The 26,364-nt window shown below is 41.7% G+C and overlaps 1 protein-coding gene across 1 annotated transcript in view; it reads left to right on the plus strand.

Annotated features, from left to right (window-relative positions):
* LOC142749969 (atrial natriuretic peptide receptor 1-like) overlaps window positions 1-18,703 on the plus strand; it is a 140,538-nt gene extending 121,835 nt beyond the window's left edge. Inside the window, exons 19-23 of the mRNA XM_075858656.1 lie at window positions 6,090-6,229; window positions 7,949-8,101; window positions 14,030-14,128; window positions 15,347-15,438; window positions 18,343-18,703. Coding sequence (XP_075714771.1) covers window positions 6,090-6,229; window positions 7,949-8,101; window positions 14,030-14,128; window positions 15,347-15,438; window positions 18,343-18,504 — 646 coding nt within the window. The 3' untranslated portion in view covers window positions 18,505-18,703. The remainder of the gene's footprint in view (window positions 1-6,089; window positions 6,230-7,948; window positions 8,102-14,029; window positions 14,129-15,346; window positions 15,439-18,342) is intronic.
* Window positions 18,704-26,364: the final 7,661 nt, after the last annotated feature.

Here is a 26,364-nt window from a genome sequence, read left to right on the forward strand (position 1 = left end):
TATATACACACATGAACACATCACACACTATATATACACACATGAACACATCACACTCTATATATACACATGTACACATCACATACACTATATATACACACATGAACACATCACACACTGTATATATACATGTACACACCACATACACTATATATATATATACACACACACACACATGCACATTACTTGCAGACATTATACACATATAAAGTACACATTGTAACCTCACATGCACTTACCTTTTATGTAGGATAATTGTGAAGGGAGTTCTGCAGCTTGATGGCCCGACACAGTGCTGCAGACAGTCTCCCCTCCCCCTCCCTCAAGTCCCGAATGATAACAGCAGCAGCCCGAGGAGAGGTGTAAAGAGTAGGTAGGGGGGCTGGAGGGGGAGATTTGTTATCAGCAAAGACTTAAGCTGCTGTTACAGTCGGGCGTCAGTTCTTAGCTGCTGTGCCCTGCGCCTGAGGCCAGAAGCTCACCTAGAAGGCAGGCCGCCGACACTGATCGTTGGTGCCCCCCTCTAAGTTGCACCCTGGGCACATGCCCTGCCTGCCCCCCCCCCCTAGCTACGCCCCTGCATTATCTCTGTCTACTGGCAACTAACTGCTCATACCATATTTCTGGATTAGAAAAATGGCAATCTGTCAAGTCAAGTGCTTTGGGCTTGAACAGTGCCGAAGGACAAAATCATGAGCGTGCAGTACCGGATTTGCATCTCAGGAGTCTGTAAGCACAGATTGTCTAGCGCCTTAGACTCTGCCCATCAATTAGGCCTTAGCCTTATGTAATCTATGGCTTTGAAATGCTGGCTGGCTCTTACAAAATAAAGCAGAACATTGTGGTACGATTCTCACAACATCTAGTTCCTTTTGCAACTTTCCCCTTTTCTCTTCCTGGGTGTCCTTCTCTCACTCCCATAGCACTGTGAAGGCCTAGCAAACGTGTAACTTACATATAAATACACATTGTTCAGTGCAGAGGCTACATTGGGTGCAGAGGTAACTGTCGTACCCGGGTCCTGGTGACACCAGTATTATAAATTGCAAATGGTAAGTGACGGGCGCTGTTACAGATTTTGAATTGGGGCAGAGGAGCTTCGCTTTTAGGCTCTTGTTCAGTGTATTCATATGTTAATTCCCACTTAAGCAGGCGCACAATGGCAGCCTATTGGCACATGCCTAGTGTGCCTATAGGTTAGTCCGATCATATGACTAAAAAGTCACAAATTTTAACCTAAATCTGTGCCAACCTTTGTCATTTATACAGCTTTCATTATTGTTGGTAGACTTGCTGACAATTTTACAAAGAAATCACAGGCCCCACAGAGACTAAAAGAATGGCAATAATGACAACATGAATAATGACAATATACTGATATGTAACTTAATGCCTGTTGTGGTATATTACTTTAAAAGGATAAATCTCTGAATTGCTAAAATATACAGAGCATCAGTGCCCAAGCAATATCTGAAATGACAAACGTCCATTGGAAATCATGTGAATATGTGTAGCTAAGTCTGACTTTTTATAGAATTCACTGTTTTCTGAATTATAGAAAATGTACAAAGTTGTAACAAATGTATCATGTTTTTATTGTAGATAATGCCACAGTGCCCTCTGTAGATAATGCCACAATACCCTCTGTAGATAATGCCACAGTGCCCTCTGGCATTATCTACATAGGGCACTGTGGCATTATCTACAGAGGGCACTGTGGCATTATCTACACAGTGCCCTCTGTAGATAATGCCACACAGCCCCCTGTACATAGTGCCACACAGCCCCTTGTAGATAGCGCAACACAGCCCCCTGTAGATGGCACCACACATGTCCCCTCTGTAGAGAGCACCACTCATGCTCCCCTGTAGTTAGCACCACTCATGCCCCCCTGTAGATATTGCCACTCATGCCCCTTGTAGATAGTGCCACCCACCGCCCCTCCTTATATGGACAATGAGTGGAGTCCCCGGCTAGAGCGTCGGCAACGCTCTTGCCAGGGTTTCCCTCCAGGAGGAGCACCTGATGTCACAGTCCATATATGGACAGGGTCATCAGGGGCTCCCTCTAGTAGTAGAATCCCCGGACAGAGCATTGCCGACGCTCAGGTAGGGGATTTCACTCCAGGAGTAGCCCCTGACGTTCCTCTAGAAGCGGAATCCCCGGCCAGAGAATTGGCAACCTTGCCAACGCTTTGACCGGGTATTCCATTCCGGAATCCCTGCAGTGACGTCAGCGGCTTCTCCTGGAGAGGAATCCCCGGCCACAGTGTCGGCAACGCTGTGGCCGAGGATGCCACTCCTAGAGGGAGCGACAGTGGCGCTATCTACAGGGGGCTGGTGCTATCTACAGGCGGGCGTGGGTGGCACTATATACAGGGGGTGGCGGTGACATCTACAGGGGGGCATGTGTGGAGCTATCTACAGGGGGCATGGGTGGCACTAAATTCCGCTCCTGCTCCCCGGCCAGAGCATCTGCAATGCTCTGGTCGGGGGTTACCATGCCAGATGCTGCCGCATCCACCTTCCATTGAACTTCAGAACAATAGAATAACCTCCCAGGGAGCCGGACACAAAAACGCTGCAGGTAATGTCCCTGCACAGGTCCGACGCCGTACAGCGGCGCAACGTATGTCGTATGTGCCAGAACAGATCCCATAGAAAACTATGGGATCCGTTCTAGCATCATTTTGCCTCCGACTTTTCAGCAAAACGCCAGAGGGAAACTGACAGGGACAACAGACATATGTGAACGGCCCTAAGCGTGACTGGTAAGTTTTCACTTGGAAATAAGACAGACCCCTTTAAAGAGCATCTATAACCCCTTTAAGTAGATCTAGTTATTTAAACATTTGCTTGCGCTCCTTTGCTTTATTTCAATTAAAACAGCATAAAAATAAAGGAGAGAATAAGGAATATGCATTTAACCCAGGTCACAGAGGCACAGTTTGAAAGGACACATCTCTTTATAAGATTAATTACCTTTTAAGTAGATGCCATTAATAATCTTACTCAACTACTGAAAAATCTGGTCACTGCCACAAAAAGTATTTTCAGAAGCATTTTGTTTTCAGCATGGTAAGAATAGATTAAAAGGGTTGTTTCTCCACAGACACCCCCATTCACGTGTCAGCCAGCACCCACGCTAGCAGCTGATTGCTGGGAGTAGACGTGGCCATCCAGATGTGGTAAAAAATAGTGTTATATTGTGGCCATTCAGATAAATGGCTGTCCATGTAATACATGGATGGCTTGCGTCTGCCAGAGCGGGTGACACTCTTACAGAGTGTCTCTCCATTCTGGCTCATAAAGGGGTTTCCCAAGCCAATGACCTCCTTCTATAATGCCTTCAGGAAACAACTCCTTTAAAAATTACCTTAGTTCCATATGTAAATGACCCTTGTTCAGTCAAGTGACCAACCTTAATTGAAAACTAGATTGATAACTGTTTAAACACAGACAAGAATGGCTGTCGTCTGTTAAATATAAACCTTATACTTTGAACCCCACAAAAAGGAGGAAGTAGTCACCAAAAAGTTTCTATAAAAACACTATGCCGCGGTCAAATTAAATCCCGGAAGAGATGAGGGGAAAAAGTTTGTGAAATATATCAGTCTGGGAAGGGTTATAAGCCATTGATAAGGCTCTGGGTCCCCATCGAACAACAGTGAAAGCTATTTTGTCCAAATGAGGGGACCTTCAACAGTGACATAATTCCCAGAAAGAGAAAATTCCCACAAAATTAAAAAAAAACAGGGCTCTCAAGTATCAGCTAAGGAGGATCCATTAACAGAATCCAGGCTTCGTAAAAAGTCCCCCTGTATTCTTCTGACCTGGCAGGGTGGCTATAGTGAAACTCAATTTCCTCTGGCTCCTGTTGATAAAGGTAGAGATTACAAGTACAAGTTATTTATCCTTCCTCAGGAAAAAAAAAAAGCATGAATAATGGGGGAGATGTGCAAAGACTGTCATTTCTTACTCTAGTCTTAAATAGAAGAGCATTGGAGTAAAATGCGGCACTTAACATTGGAGTACTATGCGAATCTTAAAAAAATTGGTTCATCTCTCCTAAAGACAGGAGCTGAAATCTATGCCTGTTATGAGCAGCCAGAATTTTTGCTAAAGTTTACTGCAATTTCTGGCATAAAATAAAATAAATCTGTCTGATCAATGGTGGCCTTGCCCCCCTCCTATCTAACCCCACCCAGGAGTAAAAAGTCACAAATTTAAGCGTAACTATGTGCCAACCTTTGTCATTATTACAGCTTCCATTATTGTTGGTAGACTTGCTGACAGTTTTTCAAAGAAATCACAGGCCCCACAGAGACTAAAAGAATGGCAATAATGACAACATGAATAATGACAATATACTGATATGCACAGGTCCTTCTCAATGAATTAGAATATCATCAAAAAGTTTATTTAGTTCAGTAATTAAATTCAAAAAGTGAAACTAATGTATTATATAGATTCATTACACACAGAGTGATCAATTCCCAGCATTTTTTTTTCCTTTTAATGTTGAAGATTATGGCTACAGTTAATGAAAACTCAAAATTTAGTCTCTCCGAAAATTTGAATATGGGGTAAAAGTTCACAGTCTGGTTCAGTAGGCTACACAATCATGGGAAAGACTGCTGACTTGACAGTTGTCCAGAAGACAGTCATTGACACCCTCCACAAGGAGTGTAAGCCACAAAAGGGACATTGCTAAAGAAGCTGCTGTTTACAGAGTGCTGTATCCAAGCATATTAATGGAAAGTTAAGAGGACGGACACAGTGTGGTAGAAAAAGGTGCACAAGCAACAGGGCTAACCGCAGCCTTGAAAGGATTGTCAAGAAAAGGCCATTAAAGAATCTGGGGGAGATTCACAAGGAGTGGACTGCGGCTGGAGTCAGTGCTTCAAAAGCCACCACATACCGACGTATCCAGTACGCGGGCTACAACTGTCGCATTCCTTGTGTCAAGCCACTCATGACCCAGAGACAACGTCAGAAACGTCTTACCTGGGCTAAGGAGAAAAACGACTGGTCTATTGCTCAGTGGTCCAAAGTCCTGTTTTCCAGTGAAAGTGATTTCATTTGGAAATCAAGGTCCCAGAGTCTGGAGGAAGAATAGAGAGGCATCAATCCAAGTTGCTTGTGGTCCAGTGTGAAGTTTCCACAGTCAGTGATGGTTTGGGGAGCCATGTCATCTGCTGGTGTTGGTCCATTGTGTTATATCAAATCCAGAGTCAGCGCAGCCGTCTACCAGGACATTTTAGAGCACTTCATGCTTCCCTCTGCTGACAAGCTTTATGGAGATGCTGATTTCATTTTCCAGCAGGACTTGGTACCTGTCCACACTGCCAAAAGTACCAATACCTGGTTTAATAACCACAGTATCACTTTCCTTGATTGGCCAGCAAACTCGCCTGACCTAAACCCCATAGAGAATCTATGGGGTATTGTCAAGAGGAAGATGAGAGACACCAGACCCAACAATGCAGACAAGCTGAAGGCCGCTATCAAAATAACCTGGGCTTCCATAACACCTCAGCAGTGCCACAGGCTGAACGCCTCCATGCCACGCCGCATTGATGCAGTAATTCATGCAGAAGGAGCCCCGACCAAGTATTGAGTGCATATACTGTAGATTTTTTAAATTGGGCTTATATAATTCTAATTTTCTGAGAGACTAAATGTTGGGTTTTCATTAACTGTTCGCCATAATCATCAACATTAAAAGAAAAATGCTGGAAATAGATCACTCTGTGTGTAATGAATCTATATAATATAGGAGTTTCACTTTTTGAATTGAATTACTGAAATAAATGAACTTTTTGATGATATTCTAATTCATTGAGAAGGACCTGTAACTTAATGCCTGTTGTGAAATTTCACTTTAAAAGGATAAATCTCTGAATTGCTAAAATATACAGAGCATCTCTACTACATACCCAAGCAATATCTGAAATGACAAACGTCCAATGGTAATCGTGTGAATATGTGTAGCTAAGTCTGACTTTTTATAGGATTCACTGTTTTCTGAATTATAGAAAATGTACAAAATTGTAACATATGTAACATGTTTTTATTGCATCTTTCTAGTGATATTGTTGGGTTCACTAATTTGTCCAGCACCAGTACCCCTTACCAGGTGGTAGATTTCCTCAACAAACTCTACACCACATTTGATGACATCATTGACAACTATGATGTGTACAAAGTGGAGACAATAGGTGACGCCTGTAAGTAAATTTTAACAGTGCAGCAACTATTACTTTTTCTATCTGCTTGTCAGTTATAACAAGGAGAGCACCACCCATAGCTGAAGGCTAGTTAGGCCAATGATCTGTTAACCTCAAGTGGCAGACTTGGTTTGAATGGAGCTCTCCCATGAAGAACAGACTGAATCCGTTAGAAAAAGGCTATGTGTGCCTCCGCAAGAAATATAGGCACACATAGGTACAGTATGGGCTGATGGCAGACTATGGCCACCATGTTAAAGATTCATAAAACAGACATTTGTAATGCTGCCAGCTGCATGAGGTCTTAAAGTGAAAGTCCGCCCAAATTTATTAAGAGGCACATGCCTCCTTATAAATTTGCTGCATCTTCGGCTGTCCATGCCAGTTTCTGGTGTAAATTATAGTAAATGCATTGGCCGTAAATGCACCCTTTCACTAAGCTTCGTCCAGTTTTTACGGAAAGCAGCGAGAGCAGGGGAAATGGCTCTAAAGTTGCAATTTTTGTAACTTTTGGACCGTTTTCTACATTTCTACGCCAAAGCTTGTTAACTTCCTCCTTAGAGTTAAAAAACCAAATTGTGTTTACCTGTAGCCACCACTAGAGTGAGCTTAGGAGCTTACTGCACATACGATTTAGACATTGAACTCAATAATTAAGCAGTAAGCTCCTAAACTCCACCTAAAACTGACTGCATGTAGCAATATTTTTATTATGGAACTATATGGCTGTGTGAATGGTACCTGGAGCTTTGTATCAGAAAAACAAAGGTCCGACTCATATAAAGAATATTATGAAATTAATGAACTCCAAATGTTGGACCTAAAAATGAGATGGTGTTAAATGTGAACAAGCTTCTAGCAGCCACTCAGGAATCTGTTAGGGGCTGTTCACATCTGCGTAGGAGGCTCCGTTAGGGGCATCCGTCACAGATTCGGCAGGAATTATTGAAAACAATAGTGCAGCATTCGGTGCTATTGTTTACGATAAAACGATGGACACCCCAACAGAAAGCTGATGGAACCTATTAAAGTCAATTGTAACCCAGTAAAGCTCGTTGCGTTCGGCATTCCCATGTTCTGCACCTTTGACGGCGCAGAACAACGGAATGCCCTGATGCAGTCGTGAACAGGGCCTTAGTTTTCTGTACCCATTAGTTATTTTGTTTTTTTGCTTGTTTTTTTGTTTGATTTTTATTAGTGCCCATGTTTTGTTTTAAAGATGCACCAATATCTCACCTCACAGTATGAACAGAGTCTATATAACTACTCTGTTCAGGAGGTTCAGAAAGAAACTGATGAACTATATATTCCTGGCTACCTCTGTCAAAATGCCCCCAAAATGAGAATATTTTGAAACCAACTAGCAAAGAGTAGCACTTCTGCATGGCCACTGTATGCCCTATGAAGCCATGGGCATGCCTTTATAGGATATATCCATTGGGGACATATTGGGGGAGGTTTATTAAAACAAAGAAAAAAGTGGATTAGTAGCCCATAGCTACCAATAATATTCAAGCTCCAGATTTTTCAGAGGTACCTTGGACAATAAAATCTGAAACCTTACACATGTTTTGATAAATCTTACCTAATGGAATTTATTTAAGTAGTATGTCTGGAATAGGCCATTGTAAAGAAACCCTTTAAGCAACCTGTTCGATTTCATAAAATTATGCAAAACCTTTTTTTAAATAACGCATATGCATTTCATGTCCTATGTAGATATGGTTGTTTCTGGAGTTCCCAAAGAGAATGGTATTTACCACGCAAGTGAAATTGCAAGTATGGCACTAGACTTAGTTGCTGTGTGCAAGACTTTTCGAATACCGCATAAGCCCAATACCCAACTACAGATACGTGCTGGAATTCATTCAGGTATGTTTTATTAAAGAAGCACTCCCACTAAATGTTTTATTCTCCGGCCCATTAGAGAGGCACATTATGTAAATTGTGGTGAAGGTAATCTTCTGACCCGTGGCTGTATTTCTGAGTTATCCACTCCCTTCTGGTCCTCAGCTGTGTCATGTGACCAGCAATAGGACTCTCCAACTGCCACAGCGTCTCATGTGTGGACCGGAAGTTAGTTTCTCCATTCATTACTATTACAGCCTCAATGTGAGTCTTATAGGAATGAATGGAGAAACTGACTTCCTGTCCACACACGAGACGCTGTGGCAGTTGGAGAGTCCTATTGCTGGTCACATGACACAGCTGAGGACCAGAAGGGAGTGGATAATTCACAAATACAGCCACCGGTAAGAAGATTACCTTCACCACAATTTACATAATGTGCCTCTCTAATTGGCCGGAGAATAAAAAAAATTGTGGGAGTGTTTCTTTAATTTACTTCTAAATGATTATGTATAAAATAGATGATGCTGTGAATAGTTCCTTCTAAGATTGGCACACATTATTTCAACCTAGTTTAGGTATAAAATGTGCCTATGAAGGAATATTTGAGATTTGTGATAATAAGTGAGGTAACGTAGTGTAGACAGATTATATCAACCAATGAATACTGTAAGAAGATTAGGTGGTGCAAAGAATAAGGTAGGGGAAATTGGAAAAACATTGGATTGGTAAAGATGAATCATGGCCTGGCCATGATGATTGCCTATATCTGACAGGGATTAAAATATTTGTATTATTTTTATGTTTATTTATATGTTTACCTAAATAGTTAACCTTATAGGCAATGTAATACTGACCGTGCTGTGAAAAGGTTCCCAATTTATTCTATTTTCGTACACTACCGTTCAAAAGTTTAGGGTCATTTAGAAATTTCCTTCTTTTTGAAAGAAAAGTTTTTTGCAATGAAGATAACATTAAATTAATCAGAAATACACTCTATACATTGTTAATGTGCTAAATGACTATCCTAGCTGCAAACGTCTGGTTTTTAATGCAATATCTACATAGGTGTATAGAGGCCCATTTCCAGCAACCATCACTCCAGTGTTCTAATGGTACATTGTGTTTGCTAACTGTGTTAGAAGGCTAATGGATGATTAGAAAACACTTGAAAACCCTTGTGCAATTATGTTAGCACCGCTGTAAACAGTTTTGCTGTTTAGAGGAGCTATAAAACTGACCTTCCTTTGAGCTAGTTGAGAATCTGGAGCATTACATTTGTGGGTTCGATTAAACTCTCAAAATGGGTAGAAAAAGAGAGCTTTCATATAAAACTCGACAGTCTATTCTTGTTCTTAGAAATTAAGGCTATTCCATGCGAGAAATTGCCAAGAAACTGAAGATTTCCTATAACGGTGTGTACTACTCCCTTCAGAGGACAGCACACACAGGCTCTAACCAGAGTAGAAAGAGAAGTGGGAGACCCCACTGCACAACTGAGCAACAAGACAAGTACATTAGAGTCTCTAGTTTGAGAAATAGACGCCTCACAGGTCCTCAACTGGCAGCTTCATTAAATAGTACCCACAAAACGCCAGTGTCAACGTCTACAGTGAAGAGGCGACACCAGGATGCTGGCCTTCAGGGCAGAGTGGCAAAGAAAAAGCCATATCTGAGACTGGCTAATAAAAGGAAAAGATTAATATGGGCAAAAGCACACAGACATTGGACAGAGGAAGATTGGAAAAAGTGTTATGGACAGACGAATCGAAGTTTGAGGTGTTTGGATAACACAGAAGAACATTTGTGAGACGCAGAACAACTGAAAAGATGCTGGAAGAGTGCCTGATGCCATCTGTCAAGCATGGTGGAGGTAATGTGATGGTCTGGGGTTGCTTTGGTGCTGGTAAAGTGGGAGATTTGTACAAGGTAAAAGGGATTTTGAATAAGGAAGGTCTATCACTCCATTTTGCAACGCCATGTCATACCCTGTGGACAGCGCTTGATTGGAGCCAATTTCATCCTACAACAGGACAATGACCCAAAGCACACCTCCAAATAATGCAAGAACTATTTAGGGAAGAAGCAGGCAGCTGGTATTCTATCTGTAATGGAGTCGCCAGCGCAGTCACCAGATCTCAACCCCGTAGGGCTGTTGTGGGAGCAGCTTGACCGTATGGTACGCAAGAAGTGCCCATCAAGCCAATCCAACTAGTGGGAGGGGCTTCTGGAAGCATGGGGTGAAATTTCTCCCGATTACCTCAGCAAATTAACAGCTAGAATGCCAAAGGTCTGCAATGCTGTAATTGCTGCAAATGGAGCATTCTTTGACGAAAGCAAAGTTTGAAGGAGAAAATTATTATTTCAAATAAAAATCATTATTTCTAACCTTGTCAATGTCTTGACTATATTTTTCAGTCATTTTGCAACTCATTTGATAAATATAAGTGTGAGTTTTCATGGAAAACACAAAATTGTCTGGGTGACCCCAAACTTTTGAACGGTAGTGTATATTTGTTACACTTGAATATTTCAGATCATTAACCCGTTATTGACCGCCCATTCGTGTTGTCACGGCGGCCACTAATGAGCTTTATTCTGATGCAGTAGCCTTTTTACGGCGCTGCATCGGAATAAATAAACACTGCCGGGAGCAGTTAAATCTCCCTTCTCTTAGCTGCTGGAGATAGATGAGGGCTGGGAGCAGACCTGCTCAAACGGGTGAGACCGATATCGGTATCCATCCCGCTCGTTGAACTAATCAGATGCGGCGCTCAATAGCGAATGCTGCATCTGAGTGGTTTTGGAGGGAGGTGGCTCACTCTTTTACCCCACCGGCACCCCGCTATATGATCGCAGGGTGCCGGTGTCTTCTATGGCAGCCAGAGGCCTAATAAAGGCCCCCCAGGTCTGCCACTAGTTAATGCCTGCTAGGCCAGAGGCATGGCCTAGCAGATGCCTGTCCATTTTACACAGACAAGCAGTAATACACTGCAATACAGAAGTATTGCAGTGTATTATAAAAAAGTTTAATAAAAAGTTTATTATAAATAAATAAGAATCCAAAGTAAAAAAATAAAATGAAAAACCCACTTTTTCCCCTTAAAAAATGCTTCATTATGAAAAACAAAAGTTACAAAGTTACACATATTTGGAATCGCCGCGTCCGTAACGACCCCAGCTATAAAGCTATTACATTATTTAACCCGCTTGGTGAACGCCGTAAAAAATAAAATAAAAAACAATGCAAGAATTACTGTTTTCTGTGCATCTTGCCTTAGAAAAGAAATGTGATAAAAAGTGATCAAAAAGTTGCTTCTACTCCAAAATGATACCAATAAAAACTTCAAGTCGTCCCGCAAAAAAAAAAGCTCTCATACAGTTGCATCGGTGAAAAAAAATAAAATAAAAAGTTATGGCTCTTCAAATACTGAGACACCAAAATAAATAATTTTGAAAAAAAAGGGTTTTTACTGTGTAAAAGTAGTAAAACGTAAGAAAACGATATAAAGTTGGTATCGTTGCAATCGTAACAACCCGCTGGGTTTTTTTCTATCCCCCCCCCAAAAAAAGTATGTTGGCTAAAATGGTGCTATTAAAAAAATACAACTTGTCCAGAAAAAAACAAGACCTTATAGAGCTATGTCGACGCAAAAATAAAAAAGTTATAGCTCTTTGAACAGGACGATGGAGAAACTTAAAAAATAGCTTGGTCATTAAGGCCTAAAATAGGCTGGTCACTAAGGGGTTAATCTAAAATTTTAACATTTTTAAAAATTGGACACAGATAACCCAAGTAAACACAAAATGCTGTTTTTTAACCCCTTAATGACCAGCCTATTTTAGACGTTAATGACCAAGCCATTTTTTACGTTTTTCCATCGTCTCATTCAAAGGGCTATACACTTTTTATTTTTGCGTCGACATAGCTGTATAAGGTCTTGTTTTTTGCGGGACAAGTTGTACTTTTTAATAGCACCATTTTGGGGTACATAGAATTTATTGATTAACTTTTATTAACGTTTTTTGGGGGGAATAGAAAAAAAAACAGCAATTTTGCCACACTTTTTTGCGTCCTAAATTTACGCTGTTTACCGTGTGGTATAAATAACACAATAACTTTATTCAGCGGGTTGTTGCGGTTGCAACGATACCAAATTTGTATAGTTTTTGTATGTTTTACTACTTTTACACAGTGAAAACACTTTTTTTTCAAAATTATTTGTTTTTGTGTCTCCATATTTGAAGAGCCGTAACGTTTTAATTTTTTCGCCGATGCAATTGTAGGAAAGCTTTTTTTTGTGGGATGACTTGTATTTTTTGTCGGTACCATTTTGGAGTAGATGCGACTTTTTTATCACTTTTTATCACATTTTTTTTTAAGGCTGGATTCAAAGAAAACAGCAATTTTTGCATGTTTTTTTATTTTATTTTTTACGACTTTCACTGTGCGGGTTAAATGATGTAATAAGTTTATAGTTGGGGTCGTTACGGTCGTGGCGATACCAAATATGTGTAACTTGTTTACTTTATTTTTTTTGTTAATAATAAAGCAGTTTGTAAGGGGGAAAAAGTGGGTTTTTAATTTTTTTTAAATTTTTTTTCTACTAGTCCCATTAGGGGACTTCACTATGCGATCCTTCGCAGTGTATTATGCCTGTCCGCATCTGATAGGTCATGCCAGAGGCATGATCTAGCAGGCAATCATTACAGGCAGACCTGGTGGCCTTTATTAGGCCCCCGGCTGCCATCGGAGAAACAGACACTCGGCAATCTTATCGCTGGGTGTCAGTTGGATGAGAGGGAGCTCCCTCCCTCTCTCCAAAACCACTCAGATGCGGTGCACGCTAATCAGCACCGCATCTGAGGGGTTAAACGGGTGAGATCGATACTAATATCGATCTCACCCGGCAGAGCAGGGACACCCCCAGCCCTCAGCTGCCTCTGGCAGCTGAGAGCAGGGAGATTTGACAGCTCCCTGCTCTGTTTACTTATTCCGATGCCGCAACGTAAAAAGTCTATTGCATCGGAATAAGGCCCTTTAGTGACCGACGTAGAAACACTACCACCAGTCTGGAAAGGGTTACAAAGCCATTGCTAAGGCTCTAGGACTCCAGTGAATCAAAGTGATAGCCATTATCTACAAGTGGAAAAAAACGTAAAACACCGGTAAACATTCCCAGGAGTGGTTGGCTCACCAAAATTTCACTAAGAGCGCATCGATGACATCCATGAGGTCACAAAAGAACCCAGGTGAACATCTAAAGAACTGCAGACCTCATTTGCCTCAGTTAAGGTCAATGTAGACTATTTCACAATAATAAAGAGACTGGGCAACATTTGGAAAGAGAAATTACTTTTACTGGCTACGTTCAAGGTCCCAATAACGGCACTATTTGCAATTGTAGTTAACATAGGCTCACAAGTTTGTCAAATACTAGACAGCTTTGAGTCAATGCTCCCATTTTATTAACACCTTAGCGCATAATCACGCACATGCAAGGCATGGAAAGGCAACTATTCGTGCATTCCGCTGTGCATTCCGGAAAGCGGCAATGCTTTAAAAGAGTTTTTATTGTGCAAAAGTAGTAAAACATTAAAAAAAACTATACATATTTGGTATTGCCGTAATCGTACTGACCCATAGAATAATGTTAACATGTTATTTACACTACATAGTAAATGGAGCAAAATTTGAAATTACGAAAAACAATGCTAGAATAGCGGGTTTTTTTCAATTCCCTCCAAAAAAAAAGAATTGGAAAATACAACTCGTTCCGCAAAAAACAAGCCATATATCTTACTCATGGGTTCCCTTGCCTTTTCCCTACAGATAATGACTGTAATGATGCCTCTATATGTGTCATGAACTTCATAAAGGGTACATCATTTATAATATTTACAATAATTTCTGCATCATAACTGAATACATTGTATGACTTCTTTTTTTAGGACCTGTAGTTGCTGGTGTTGTTGGATCAAAGATGCCCAGATACTGCTTGTTTGGAGACACAGTGAACACTGCTTCAAGAATGGAATCCACAAGTGAAGGTGACATTTCTACATTTCCTTCTTTATCATAGGCTACATTATAAAAAGAAAAGATCATTTCTTTCTGATCATTATTATAGAACATTGAATTGATGCAGATACATTTGAGTAAAATCTTTGAGGGCTGCTTACACAAGCTAAATACAGTAGGGTGAAATTAGGAGCGATGGAAGAAATATCTGTATCAAGGTGAAAAGATAAAACCCACTTACTGTTTCTTGACAACATTTTCTTACACCATCAGACTAAACATAACTTCAAAGCTATCAAGAGTGTGCGAAGAAGTGACAAGTGACTACTGACAGTGCTTACAGGACATAGGAGCCTCTGTGTACACAAAGACTGAAAACACATAGACTATTGTGTAACCGTTAACATAGTAAACTATATAATATATGGTATATTACGCACACAATTCTAGAGTAATGTTATATTATATGATCTCCATCATTTTACTGAAGGTTTTTTTTCTTAGTTTGTTTTTAAACTACATAGATAATGCAGAAGAGGAGATAAATATGTTTTTTAATGTCTGTTGACCAGAGGATGTATGGTAACAGGATAGTAGTGTACATGATCTATAAAATCAAATACTACAGTACAAGGCCAAAAATATGACACTGGAACGAACATTACATTCATAAAACAACCTTCACTTTTTAGGAAAAAGCTTTTAAGTAGATTTTTTTTACGATGGTTGTGGGGTTCCGCATCTATTCAACCACAAGAACAGAAGTTGAGAAGGCACTGATATTTTTCGTTTTTCCTTTACTAACTGGAATTAAAAGACCTTTACCAAATCATGTTAAAATGCCGTACACCACTATTCCTCCTCCACCATATTTTACAGTTGCCTTTGCGTATTTGGGCAGGAAGCATCATCCTGGCATCAATCCCAGATTATTTGTCATACTGCCAGATGGTGAAGCGTGATTTATAACTCCAGTGCATACATTTCCACTGCTCCAGAGTCCAGTGGCGCTCTGTATTAATCACACCATCCAACATTACGCATTCAGTCATTGAAACCCGGTCCAATACTTCTTGTGCTGCCATTGCTTCCAGCAGCAGAACTGGACGTCTTGTCAGAGACCTGTTCATGCCATTAGTGGACAGGCTATGTATAATATAATTGATTACAATGAAACATTGTTGGTGTAAATTTATTTAAATATGACATTTATATTTTGTAAAAGAAAATATCTTTTTTTGTTCTAGCATTGAAAATCCAGTGCAGCTCCAGTGCTCATGATTTGTTGAAACAAATCGGAGGATATACACTAGTATGCCGTGGTACATTATCAATCAAGGTATTTACATAGAAACATGTTAAACAACACATCAAGTACCCCATCAGCCAAATGTGGATGTCAATAATTAGGAATACATTTTATTAATAATTTATATTATTATTATTATTATTATTATTTGTTTTTGAGCGCCTGCTATGTTTATTCATGTGCAGTATTCTGGGTTTCTAGCATTTTTGTGCTGGTTTCCCCCTCAGTTATATTAAAGGGGTTGTCCCAAGATTCAAAGTTATCTCCTAACCACAGGATAGGTGATAACATACTGATCGGTGGGGGTCTGACTGCTGGGACAGCCACTGATCATGAGAAAAGGGGTCCCGTTCCTCCAAATCAATGGAGCGTCAGGTCGCGCATGCGCCCTGCTGCTCCATTTATTCTCTATGGCACAGGCGGAGATAGCTGAGCGATGTACTAGGCTATCTCCGGCAGTCCCATAGACAGTGAACGGAGCGACAGTGCAGGTGCGCGACCTGCTGCTCCATGCATTTGGAGGAACGTGGTCCCCGTTCTCGTGATCGGTGGGGGTCCCAGTAGTTAGACCCCCACCGATCAGCATGTTATCACCTATCATGTGGTTAAGAGATAACTTTTAATCTTAGGACAACCCCTTTAATGTACAGTTGATACAACTTGTCTTTTCAAGAACTAATTCTTGGACATTATGAAAACCACACACATTATTGGTACATAAAAGAGAAGACCTCAATGATTTGAAAGCATTAAGAGTTTTGGGAGGTATTCTCAGCAAAAAAATATATATATATGCAAATAGCATTTTCCACATCTATGAGCAGAAGACAATCAAGTATATTTTGGTAAAATGGTTTATCCCGCTCTCCTTCTGACCTTCCGAAATTAAAGTCTATGGACACCTTTGACATGGAAAACATAATTTTTACATATGTCAGTGTTTAACTAGAGTTAAAAAGTTTCAGGCTGCAATCTCCATTCCTTCATTCATCTTCAGATTTACTGAGATGTAGTTTGCAACCTGCTCCTAGTTTCAGATTTTGCTCGTGTATGTGTATCCTTCCCAGTAATACATGCTGGAGGTGAATTCTGTGATACCAGGATGTTTCTGCTTTCACCAGCTCTCGTGTATGAGCACAGTTTCCTTCCTGTACTGATTTCTCCTTCTACAGCCCATTAGGGCTTGTCCTGACAGATACTGATGCTGAGTAGTGTGTGATTTCCCCCTCCTTCTCCTGCACAGTCTGTCGTGGGTGCTCTCCTCTTTCTTTACACAGATAATCAGCCTGTGTGATTCCCCCACCCTCTACCTGTGCTTTCCTCCCTATCTAATCTCTCAGTATAGCTTGTGTGATTTGCCCTCCGTGAACACTTGGAACCTTTTTCCCCCTTTCCTTACTTCCGTAGCAGGATAGCAGCTAGCCAATCAGTGTACCAAGTCAATGTCTATATAGTCCAACCTGTCTATATAGTTCAGACAGTAGTAACACCTAGGCTCAGATGGGACCTTGGCAGCAGACACCAGGCGTGGTGTAACACAGCAGGTGTGACCAATGGCACAACACGCCTCCAACTTTCTAAGTCACAGGAACAACGGTAGTATGGAATACAGGTAGCAGGTACGGGAACACTGGGAACAGGATAACACTAAGGGACCATTTACAAGACTACACAACAACGCTCAGGCAATGAGTAAAAGTGCAGAACCGTTTTTATAGTCAAGGGTGATCATGGGTTAATTGATGATTATGTTCATGTGCGTGCGCTGGCCTTTTAAGGCTGGGCACGAGCGTGCGCGCGCACCCAATGGAACAGCAGAATGGAGCGGAAGTGAGCGCTGGCGTCTCCTGGGGAGGAGATGTGGGCCAGCGCTCACAGATCCATGGCTGTGGCCGTCGGTGGGGGGGATCCCGACAGTCTGCGGCCGTGGACGCTACAGTGCTCTTGGATCTATGTCAGAAAAAGCAGGACCACCAGATATGTTCACAGGAGTTACACAGACTCTACATCAGCAAAATAGTATCACATTTTTAATGAGGAATTCTTAGAACATTACTTAATTTTGTATTTAGAAAGCAAATGAACAAGAAAAAAAATTCAGTGCAAAAGTGTCCATAGCCTGACTCATTTCATGTATTATATAAGGGCTAAAATCAAGGCTGTAGATTCTATACTCCTGTAATTCAATGCAGTATAACTAGGTCCATTTGCTGTTCAGTAGACTGGGAAAGCTACATGACTACTACTATGGTTGCTTAAATTGGGAGCCATGTTATCTGTCACCCAGCATTTCCAGAAACAGATATAACTAATGAACAGTTGATGAGAATGTTGACTTGCCTGTTGTCGCTTTTGGAAGCAGTTGACTAGTATTCATGCAGCCCATTAAAATCATTGAACCAAGCCCTCCAGAGGAAGCTCTCCTTTATTGAATCCATAGACCCTAAAAACGCATATAGAAAGGGATTTTCTAATTATTTGGGGTTTGTATTTCACTGGGAAATGTTCTTTAAAAGGGTTCTCCATTTTTTTATTTTTTTTTATCAAGTTTATTGATTCCTTGTAATGTTAGTGTAATATAGGTAGAAAGTACAAATTTGATCCATGTATAAGGTAGGTAAATGTTGGCTACCCAGACAGAGCTGTTTATTAGATTCCCCACGGACGAAAGCATTTCGTTTTGTCCATAAGCTACCTTACATATAACAAAGTATGAGCACATATAGAACTATTTTCAAACCGGAAGCGATTGATTCCACAATATTAGCATATTTCCATTCTCGTCCATTACTTTTTATAAATTATTTATTTGAATGTTTTGCGAGTCCTTTCAGCCCAACATTGACTTATATTTGGAGAGCAGGCTTGCGTTTTTTGTTTTTTTTCAACCAATGGTGTGTTTTGCAGCTGTATAATATAAATTTTTTCACACAGGGCAAAGGAGATATGACAACATATTGGCTTGAGGGCAAGACTGGCACATCAACACAGAATATCATTTCTAATACATCAGCAGTCATGCTGGAAAATGAAAGGGAGTCATTTAATCTGATACCTGGAGTGCTATCTACTGAAGCCCTGTCTACGTCGTTTTAAGAGAGGTTAACCTTGTCTTAGACTTGGACAATTTATGGCATTTAAAAACTTGACCATTGCAAAAATCTTACAACACAAAATGCAATTTAGAGCTCATTGTTCCATAACAGATTTAGAATTTACAAGGTACTATATGAAATAAAAAAATGTGTATTACTTTATCAAGGAGGCCAATTGTTTCTAGTGTGTTGTCGTTTTTGAGGCGTTTTGTTGTTGTTTTTTTCCACGTCTATCACAACATTTTGGGTAGAAATAAAAAGCTGTGATTACACAAAACTGCAGTCAAAATATTGTAGTTTTTCAAAACCGCAGTGTTTTTTCCAGGTTTTTGCGTAACTATCTTTTTTTTGCCTACACATGTAAATACACCCTAAGTTTTCTGGAAAAGTCTGTTTTCTATCTATCTATCTATCTATCTATCTATCTATCTATCTATCTATCTATCTATCTATCTGTCTATTTATTTATAACATTATTATTGGTAAAAAGATAAGAACCTATTAAAATTGCCTCATACTTACAGTGTTGTTTCCCAGAGCAACTATATTTAGTTTCTTAAGATCGATTTATAAAATATGACAATGATGTATGATGTATGATGACAGTTACAATATGGCTGGATGGGGCACGCATAGGCTTACTTACTGTGGTGGGCTACTGCAAAAACATCGCTATTAAAATATTCCTCTGATTTTGTATTGCGTCTAGTCTATCCCAGTCAGTGTTTCCCAACCTTATAACCATGAGGGAACCCCTAAACAATTTTTCTACTCCCAGGGAACCCCTACTCCCATTCCTTCCTCAAAAAACCTTGGTGTAGAAGGGAGGTAAAGCATTCCATCATTCTATATTCTGGGTGAGATGTGTTTTGCCAAGCATCATTGAACAAATTTAAATCAATGTCCTATCTGTACTGTAAAAGTGACATGTCTTCCTACTGTGTTCTGGTGAACACTTAACCAGATTTTAAGGAACCCCCAGGGTCAGAGGCGTAGCTAGGTTCTCCAAAGATTCAGTTTGCCCCCCTCCCCCCGAACCTCTTTCCCAACATCTCCTTCCCCCTCGCCATGTATGTTTTCTCTACCAATCAATGCGGTGTAAATTTTTCCACATTTTTATTAATGTAACTTGAGCATAAAGCCATTTGTACATTTTACAAGCAATATAGTTCTATATACAACACCAGAACCAAGCTCATTACATATATACAATACTAGAACCAAGCTCAGTACATATATACAGCCCCAGAACCAAGCTCAGTACATATATACAACACCAGAACAAAGCTCAGTACATAAATACAGCACCAGAACAAAGCTCAGTACATATATACAACACCAGAACAAAGCTCAGTACATAAATAAAGCACCAGAACAAAGCTCAGTACATAAATACAGCACCAGAACAAACTCAGTACATAAATACTGCACCAGAACCAAGCTCATTACATATATAGAGCACCAGAACAAAGGTCATTACATATATACAGCACCAGAACCAAACTCAGTACATAAATACTGCACCAGAACAAAGCTCATTACATATATACAGCACCAGAACGAAGCTCATTACATATATACAACACCAGAACAAAGCTCATTACATATATACAACACCAGAACCAAGCTCATTACATATATACAGCACCAGCACAAAGCTCATTACATATATACAGCACCAGAATAAAGCTCAGTACATATATACAGCACCAGAACAAAGCTCAGTGAATATATACAGCATCAGAACCAAGGTCAGTACATATATACATTGCCAGAACCAAGCTCAGTACATATATACAGTGCCAGAACCAAGATCAGTACATATATACAGCACCAAAACCAATCTCAATACATATATACAGTACCAGAACATAGCTTAGTACTTATATACAGCACCAGAACAAATCTCAGTACATAAATACAATAACAGCACAAATACATCTCAATTTAGTGCAACCCCTGCCATATAGGTTTCCATTAAATTGTATACAGCTCCCAGTGTGCCCCACATACAGCCCCCTGTAGATAGTGTCCCACATATAGCCCCCCTGTATATAGTGCCCCACATATAGCCCCCTCTGAAAATAGTGCCCCACCTGTAGCCGCTACTGTAGATAGTGCCCCATATATGGCCCCCCGTGTAGATAGTGCTTCACATATAGCCCACCCCTGTGTATAGTGTCCAACATATAACCCACCCCTGTAGATAGTGCCCTACATATATCTCCCCCTATAAACAGTGCTCCACATATATCCCACCCCTGTATATAGTGCCTCACATATAGCTCCCCCTATATATCCCACCCCTGTATATAGCCCCCCTGTAGATATAGCCCACCGCTCTATATAGTGTCCAACATATAGCCCACCACTGTAGCTAGAGCCCAGCATATATCTCGCCCTATAAATAGTGTTCCACATATAGCCCACCCCTGTATATAGTGCCTCACATATAGTTCCCCCTATAGTGCTCCACATATAGCCCACCCCCTGTATATAGCCCCCCCTGTAGATAGAGCCCCCCGTAGATAATGTCACTCACATTTTTATTAGGATTAAAAAAAATAAAAATGTACATACTCACCTTAATCCCGTTCCTGCGCCATCCGGTGGCAATGCAAACCTGCTCTCTTCTGAGCAGGTCTGCTGGGCTTGAATGATGCAAACGGCACGATGACGTCATTGCGCCGCTTGCGTTGTTGAAAGGCGCTGAATGGCTGGGCACGGAACGTACCCGGCCATTTATCGCCTGTAGTGCAGCAGCTGGTTTCAGTGGCGCTGTGGCCCCCTCAGAGAGGCAGAAGGCTGCCGTCATGGATGGTGCGGCAAGAGGCGTAGCTAGATTCTCCTGCACCCGGGGCAAAGATTCAGATTGGCGCCCCCCCAACTTATTTCCCGACACCTCCTTCCCCCTCGCCATGTTTGCTTTCTCTACCAATCAATGTAATTGGTAATGTAATGTAATTGGTTTTCACAATTTTTTCAATGTAACTCGAGTATAAAAGCATTTCTACATTTTACAAGCGATATAGTTCTATAATGTAATTAACATAAAAATAAATTAAAAGAAAATAAATTAAAGAGGCCACACACAGCCCCCTGTAGATAGTGCCACACACAGCCCCTGTAGATTGTGCCACACACATCCCCCCTTGTAGATAGCGCCACACACAGCCCCTCTCTTGTAGATAGTGCCACACACATCCCCCCTTGTAGATAGCGCACACACAGCCCCCCTTGTAAATAGTGCCACAGCCCCTCTTGTAAATAGCGCCACACAGCCCCCCTTGTAAATAGCACCACACGGCCCCCCTTGTAAATAGTGCCACACAGCCCACCTTGTAAATAGTGCGACACACAGCCCGCTGCCCCTTTGTAAATAGCGCCACATTTCCCCCCCCCCCTCTTGTAAATAGCGCCACATTCCCCCCCCCTTTTAAATAGCGCCACACTCCCCCCTTGTACTTATCGCCACACTGTGAACAGACCGGTGAGCGGTAGCCTACCGCTACCACTCTCCGCTCTGCCTGGTGTGACTTACCGGAGGAGCTGAGGAGGTCATGCGGCGCAGGCAGCGATGGATTTCCTTCTGACTAGGGTTGGTGACAGTCAGGGCCGGCCTTAGCTTGGATGGCGCCCTGTGTGGGACTGTCTATTGCCGCCCCCTATACAAACCAAAAATTAACCACATACAGTGAAGGAAATAAGTATTTGATCCCTTGCTGATTTTGTAAGTTTACCCACTGTCAAAGACATGAACAGTCTAGAATTTTTAGGCTAGGTTAATTTTACCAGTGAGAGATAGATTATATAAAAAAAAAAATGAAAATCACATTGTCAAAATTATATATATTTATTTGCATTTTGCACAGAGAAATAAGTATTTGATCCCTTTGGCAAACAAGACTTAATACTTGGTGGCAAAACCCTTGTTGGCAAGCACAGCAGTCAGACGTTTTTTGTAGTTGATGATGAGGTTTGCACACATGTTAGATGGAATTTTGGCCCACTCCTCTTTGCAGATCATCTGTAAATCATTAAGATTTCGAGGCTGTCGCTTGGCAACTCGGATCTTCAGCTCCCTCCATAGGTTTTCGATGGGATTAAGGTCTGGAGACTGGCTGGGCCACTCCATGACCTTAATGTGCTTCTTTTTGAGCCACTCCTTTGTTGCCTTGGCTGTATGTTTCGGGTCATTGTCGTGCTGGAAGACCCAGCCACGAGCAATTTTTAATGTCCTGGTGGAGGGAAGGAGGTTGTCACTCAGGATTTGACGGTACATGGCTCCATCCATTCTCCCATTGATGCGGTGAAGTAGTCCTGTGCCCTTAGCAGAGAAACACCCCCAAAACATAATGTTTCCACCTCCATGCTTGACAGTGGGGATGGTGTTATTTGGGTCATAGGCAGCATTTCTCTTCCTCCAAACACGGCGAGTTGAGTTAATGTCAAAGAGCTCAATTTTAGTCTCATCTGACCACAGCACCTTCTCCCAATCACTCTCAATCATCCAGATGTTCATTTGCAAACTTCAGACGTGCCTGTACATGTGCCTTCTTGAGCAGGGGGACCTTGCGGGCACTGCAGGATTTTAATCCATTACGGCGTAATGTGTTACCAATGGTTTTCTTGGTGACTGTGGTCCCAGCTGCCTTGAGATCATTAACAAGTTCCCCCGTGTAGTTTTTTGCTGAGCTCTCACCTTCCTCAGGATCAAGGATACCCCACGAGGTGAGATTTTGCATGGAGCCCCAGATCGATGTCGATTGACAGTCATTTTGTATGTCTTCCATTTTCTTACTATTGCACCAACAGTTGTCTCCTTCTCACCCAGCGTCTTACTTATGGTTTTGTAGCCCATTCCAGTCTTGTGCAGGTCTATGATCTTGTCCCTGACATCCTTAGAAAGCTCTTTGGTCTTGCCCATGTTGTAGAGGTTAGAGTCAGACTGATTAATTGAGTCTGTGGACAGGAGTCTTTTATACAAGTGACCATTTAAGACAGCTGTCTTTAATGCAGGCACCAAGTTGATTTGGAGCGTGTAACTGGTCTGGAGGAGGCTGAACTCTTAATGGTTGGTACGGGATCAAATACTTATTTCTCTGTGCACAATGCAAATAAATATATATAATTTTGACAATGTGATTTTCTGTTTTTTTTTTTTTATATAATCTATCTCTCACTGGTAAAATTAACCTAGCCTAAAAATTCTAGACTGTTCATGTCTTTGACAGTGGGCAAACTTACAAAATCAGCAAGGGATCAAATACTTATTTCCTTCACTGTATATGGGCACCCTGGAACATATATACTGTACATACATAAAGACAGATATTTAGACATACAGGCAAATATACATACACACATTCTGGAATACATGCAGGTAAATATATAGACGTACAGACACATATACGCACACACCGGCAGATAAATACACAGTCAGGAACATATACAAATACATAAACGGCACATATATACAAGCACAAAGATACATTCACAAACAGACCCATATATACGCACACAGGCACATATGTACACAGCACAGATAATGTAGTAGATGTTACCTGAAGTCCTATGTAACACCACAGATAACACAGTGATAGCTTTCTGATTACAGATAATGTGGTAGATGTTGCCTGCAGTCCTATGTAAGACCACAGATAACACAGTGATAACTCTCTAAATACAGATGGTAGTGTTACCTGCAGTCCTATGTAACACCACAGATAACACACAGTGATAACACTTTGAGTACAGATAATGTAGTAGTGTTACCTGCAGTCCTATGTAACACCACAGGTAACACACAGTGATAACTCTCTGAGTACAGATAATGTAGTAGATGTAAGAGACAAACACACGCAGAGACACAGACACACACACACACACACACACACACACACACACACTGTAACATATACACATACTAAGACAGAAACACACACTGTATACACACTACACACAAATATACACACAGACACTCACCATGTCTCCTTGCTGACAGGTCAGGATGGGCTGTCGGCGGAGCTTCCTCTTCTGCTTATCAGCTGTGTGTAACAGCAGAGCACAGAGTAGAGGCAGAGCTGGAAGGCTGCAGCACGGGAGTGGACCTGTCCCCTGACCTGAGTCATCTGACCTCATGTCACTGAGATGGACTGGTCCACTCCCTGGCCGTCACAGACCCCAGTCAGAACGCCGCTGTGTAATTTCCTGGCTCTTCCTAAAGCTGCTGCAGGTGTCCGACATACGGGGCGCCTATCAGCAGCGATCAGCTGCTCTTCGGCGCCCCCCCTTCCCTACCAACTAGTTGCGCCCGGGGCACATGCCACGCCTGCCCCCCCTAGCTACGCCCCTGGGTGCGGCCCTGGCACCCCCCACTTTCCCTCTTAGTTGCGCCCGGGGCACATTCCAGCCTGCCCCCCCTAGCTACGCCCCTGCCCAGGTTTATATGTATCATTCTTCCATGGTAGATAGATTGATATATTATTCTTATTATATATTTGCACAAGGGAGGTCATACAAATAATTCTGTCAATTGTAATAAGTTATGTAGCACACAGACAATGAAGACTATGAAGTATTCACTAATTGAAAATGGCTGTTCTTTAACCCTTTCATGACCAAGGGTCATTAATGCCCCTGTGTCCAGGTAAAATTTTCCATTTCTGATATGCACTTCTTTAATATCCTTGCAACGGCTTTGAATATTCCAACTATTTTTACTTAATTTTTTACAAGATTTAAGGTGAGAGTGAGGAAGGCTGTAAGGCTATATTCACACGAAGTGAAAAAAAAGGGCAGTTAACAACGGATCAACTGTCAGTTTTTCATGGCTGTTTTGCATCAATGTGTCTCAAAATTTGAATCCATTTCCCAGCCGTCTTACAATTTTTAACCACCATTTGCCATCCGTTTTTCATGGATGTTAAAAAAATTGATGGATTTTATTGGTTAGGGTTTTTTTTGTCCCAGCCACCTGAAAACACCACAGTGCCCATTTAGATAGTGATGCAATACCACTGTAGATAGTGCCACATTGCCCACTGTAGATAGTGCCAGTGCCACATAGATAGGGCCCACTGTAAATAGTGCCACAGTGCCCACATAGTGCCACAGTTCCCACTGTAGATAGTGCCACACACAGTGCCCATGTAGATAGCGCCACAGTGTCTCCTGTAGGTAGTTCCCATATAATGCCACAGTGTCCATGTAAATAGTGCCATACCCCCTGTATATAGCACCCCTTGTAGATAGCACCACACCCCCTGTAGATAGTACCACCCCCTGCAGATAGCGCCACCCCCTGTAGATAGCACCATCCTTCCTGTAGATAGCAACATCCCCCGTGTAAATAGCGCTACCCCCCTGCAGATAGCACCACCCCCCTGCAGATAGCGCCACCCCCTGCAGATAGCACCACACCCCTGTAGATTGCCCCCTCTCCCTGTTGATTGCACCCTCCCCCTGTAGAAGCAACATCTCCCCTGTAAATAGCGCCAACCCCCTGCAGATAGCGCCACGCCCCCTGCAGATTGCATCATTACCCCTGTAGATAGAAACATCCCCCGTGCAGATAGCGCCACCCCCCCCTTGTAAATGTCACCCCCTTCCTGTAGGTAGTACCACTGTAGCTCCCTGTAGTAGAGAAATCCCTCTGCCGCTATGTACAGTGGGTTTTACGCTATCTACAGGAGGTTGTGTGTGGCGCTATCTGCAGTGGGGAGATATGAGAGTGCATCGCTGCTTACACTGAAGCAGCACTGCACTCATTAAACCCTGTTCCAGGCTGCCAACGTTTATATACGTGACAACTGCACAGGGCATCGGAAGTTGGAACGTATATAGCCGTATGGCAGTCGTG

This window comes from Rhinoderma darwinii, chromosome 1 (assembly GCF_050947455.1).
Source record: "Rhinoderma darwinii isolate aRhiDar2 chromosome 1, aRhiDar2.hap1, whole genome shotgun sequence".
NCBI lineage: Eukaryota > Metazoa > Chordata > Amphibia > Anura > Rhinodermatidae > Rhinoderma > Rhinoderma darwinii.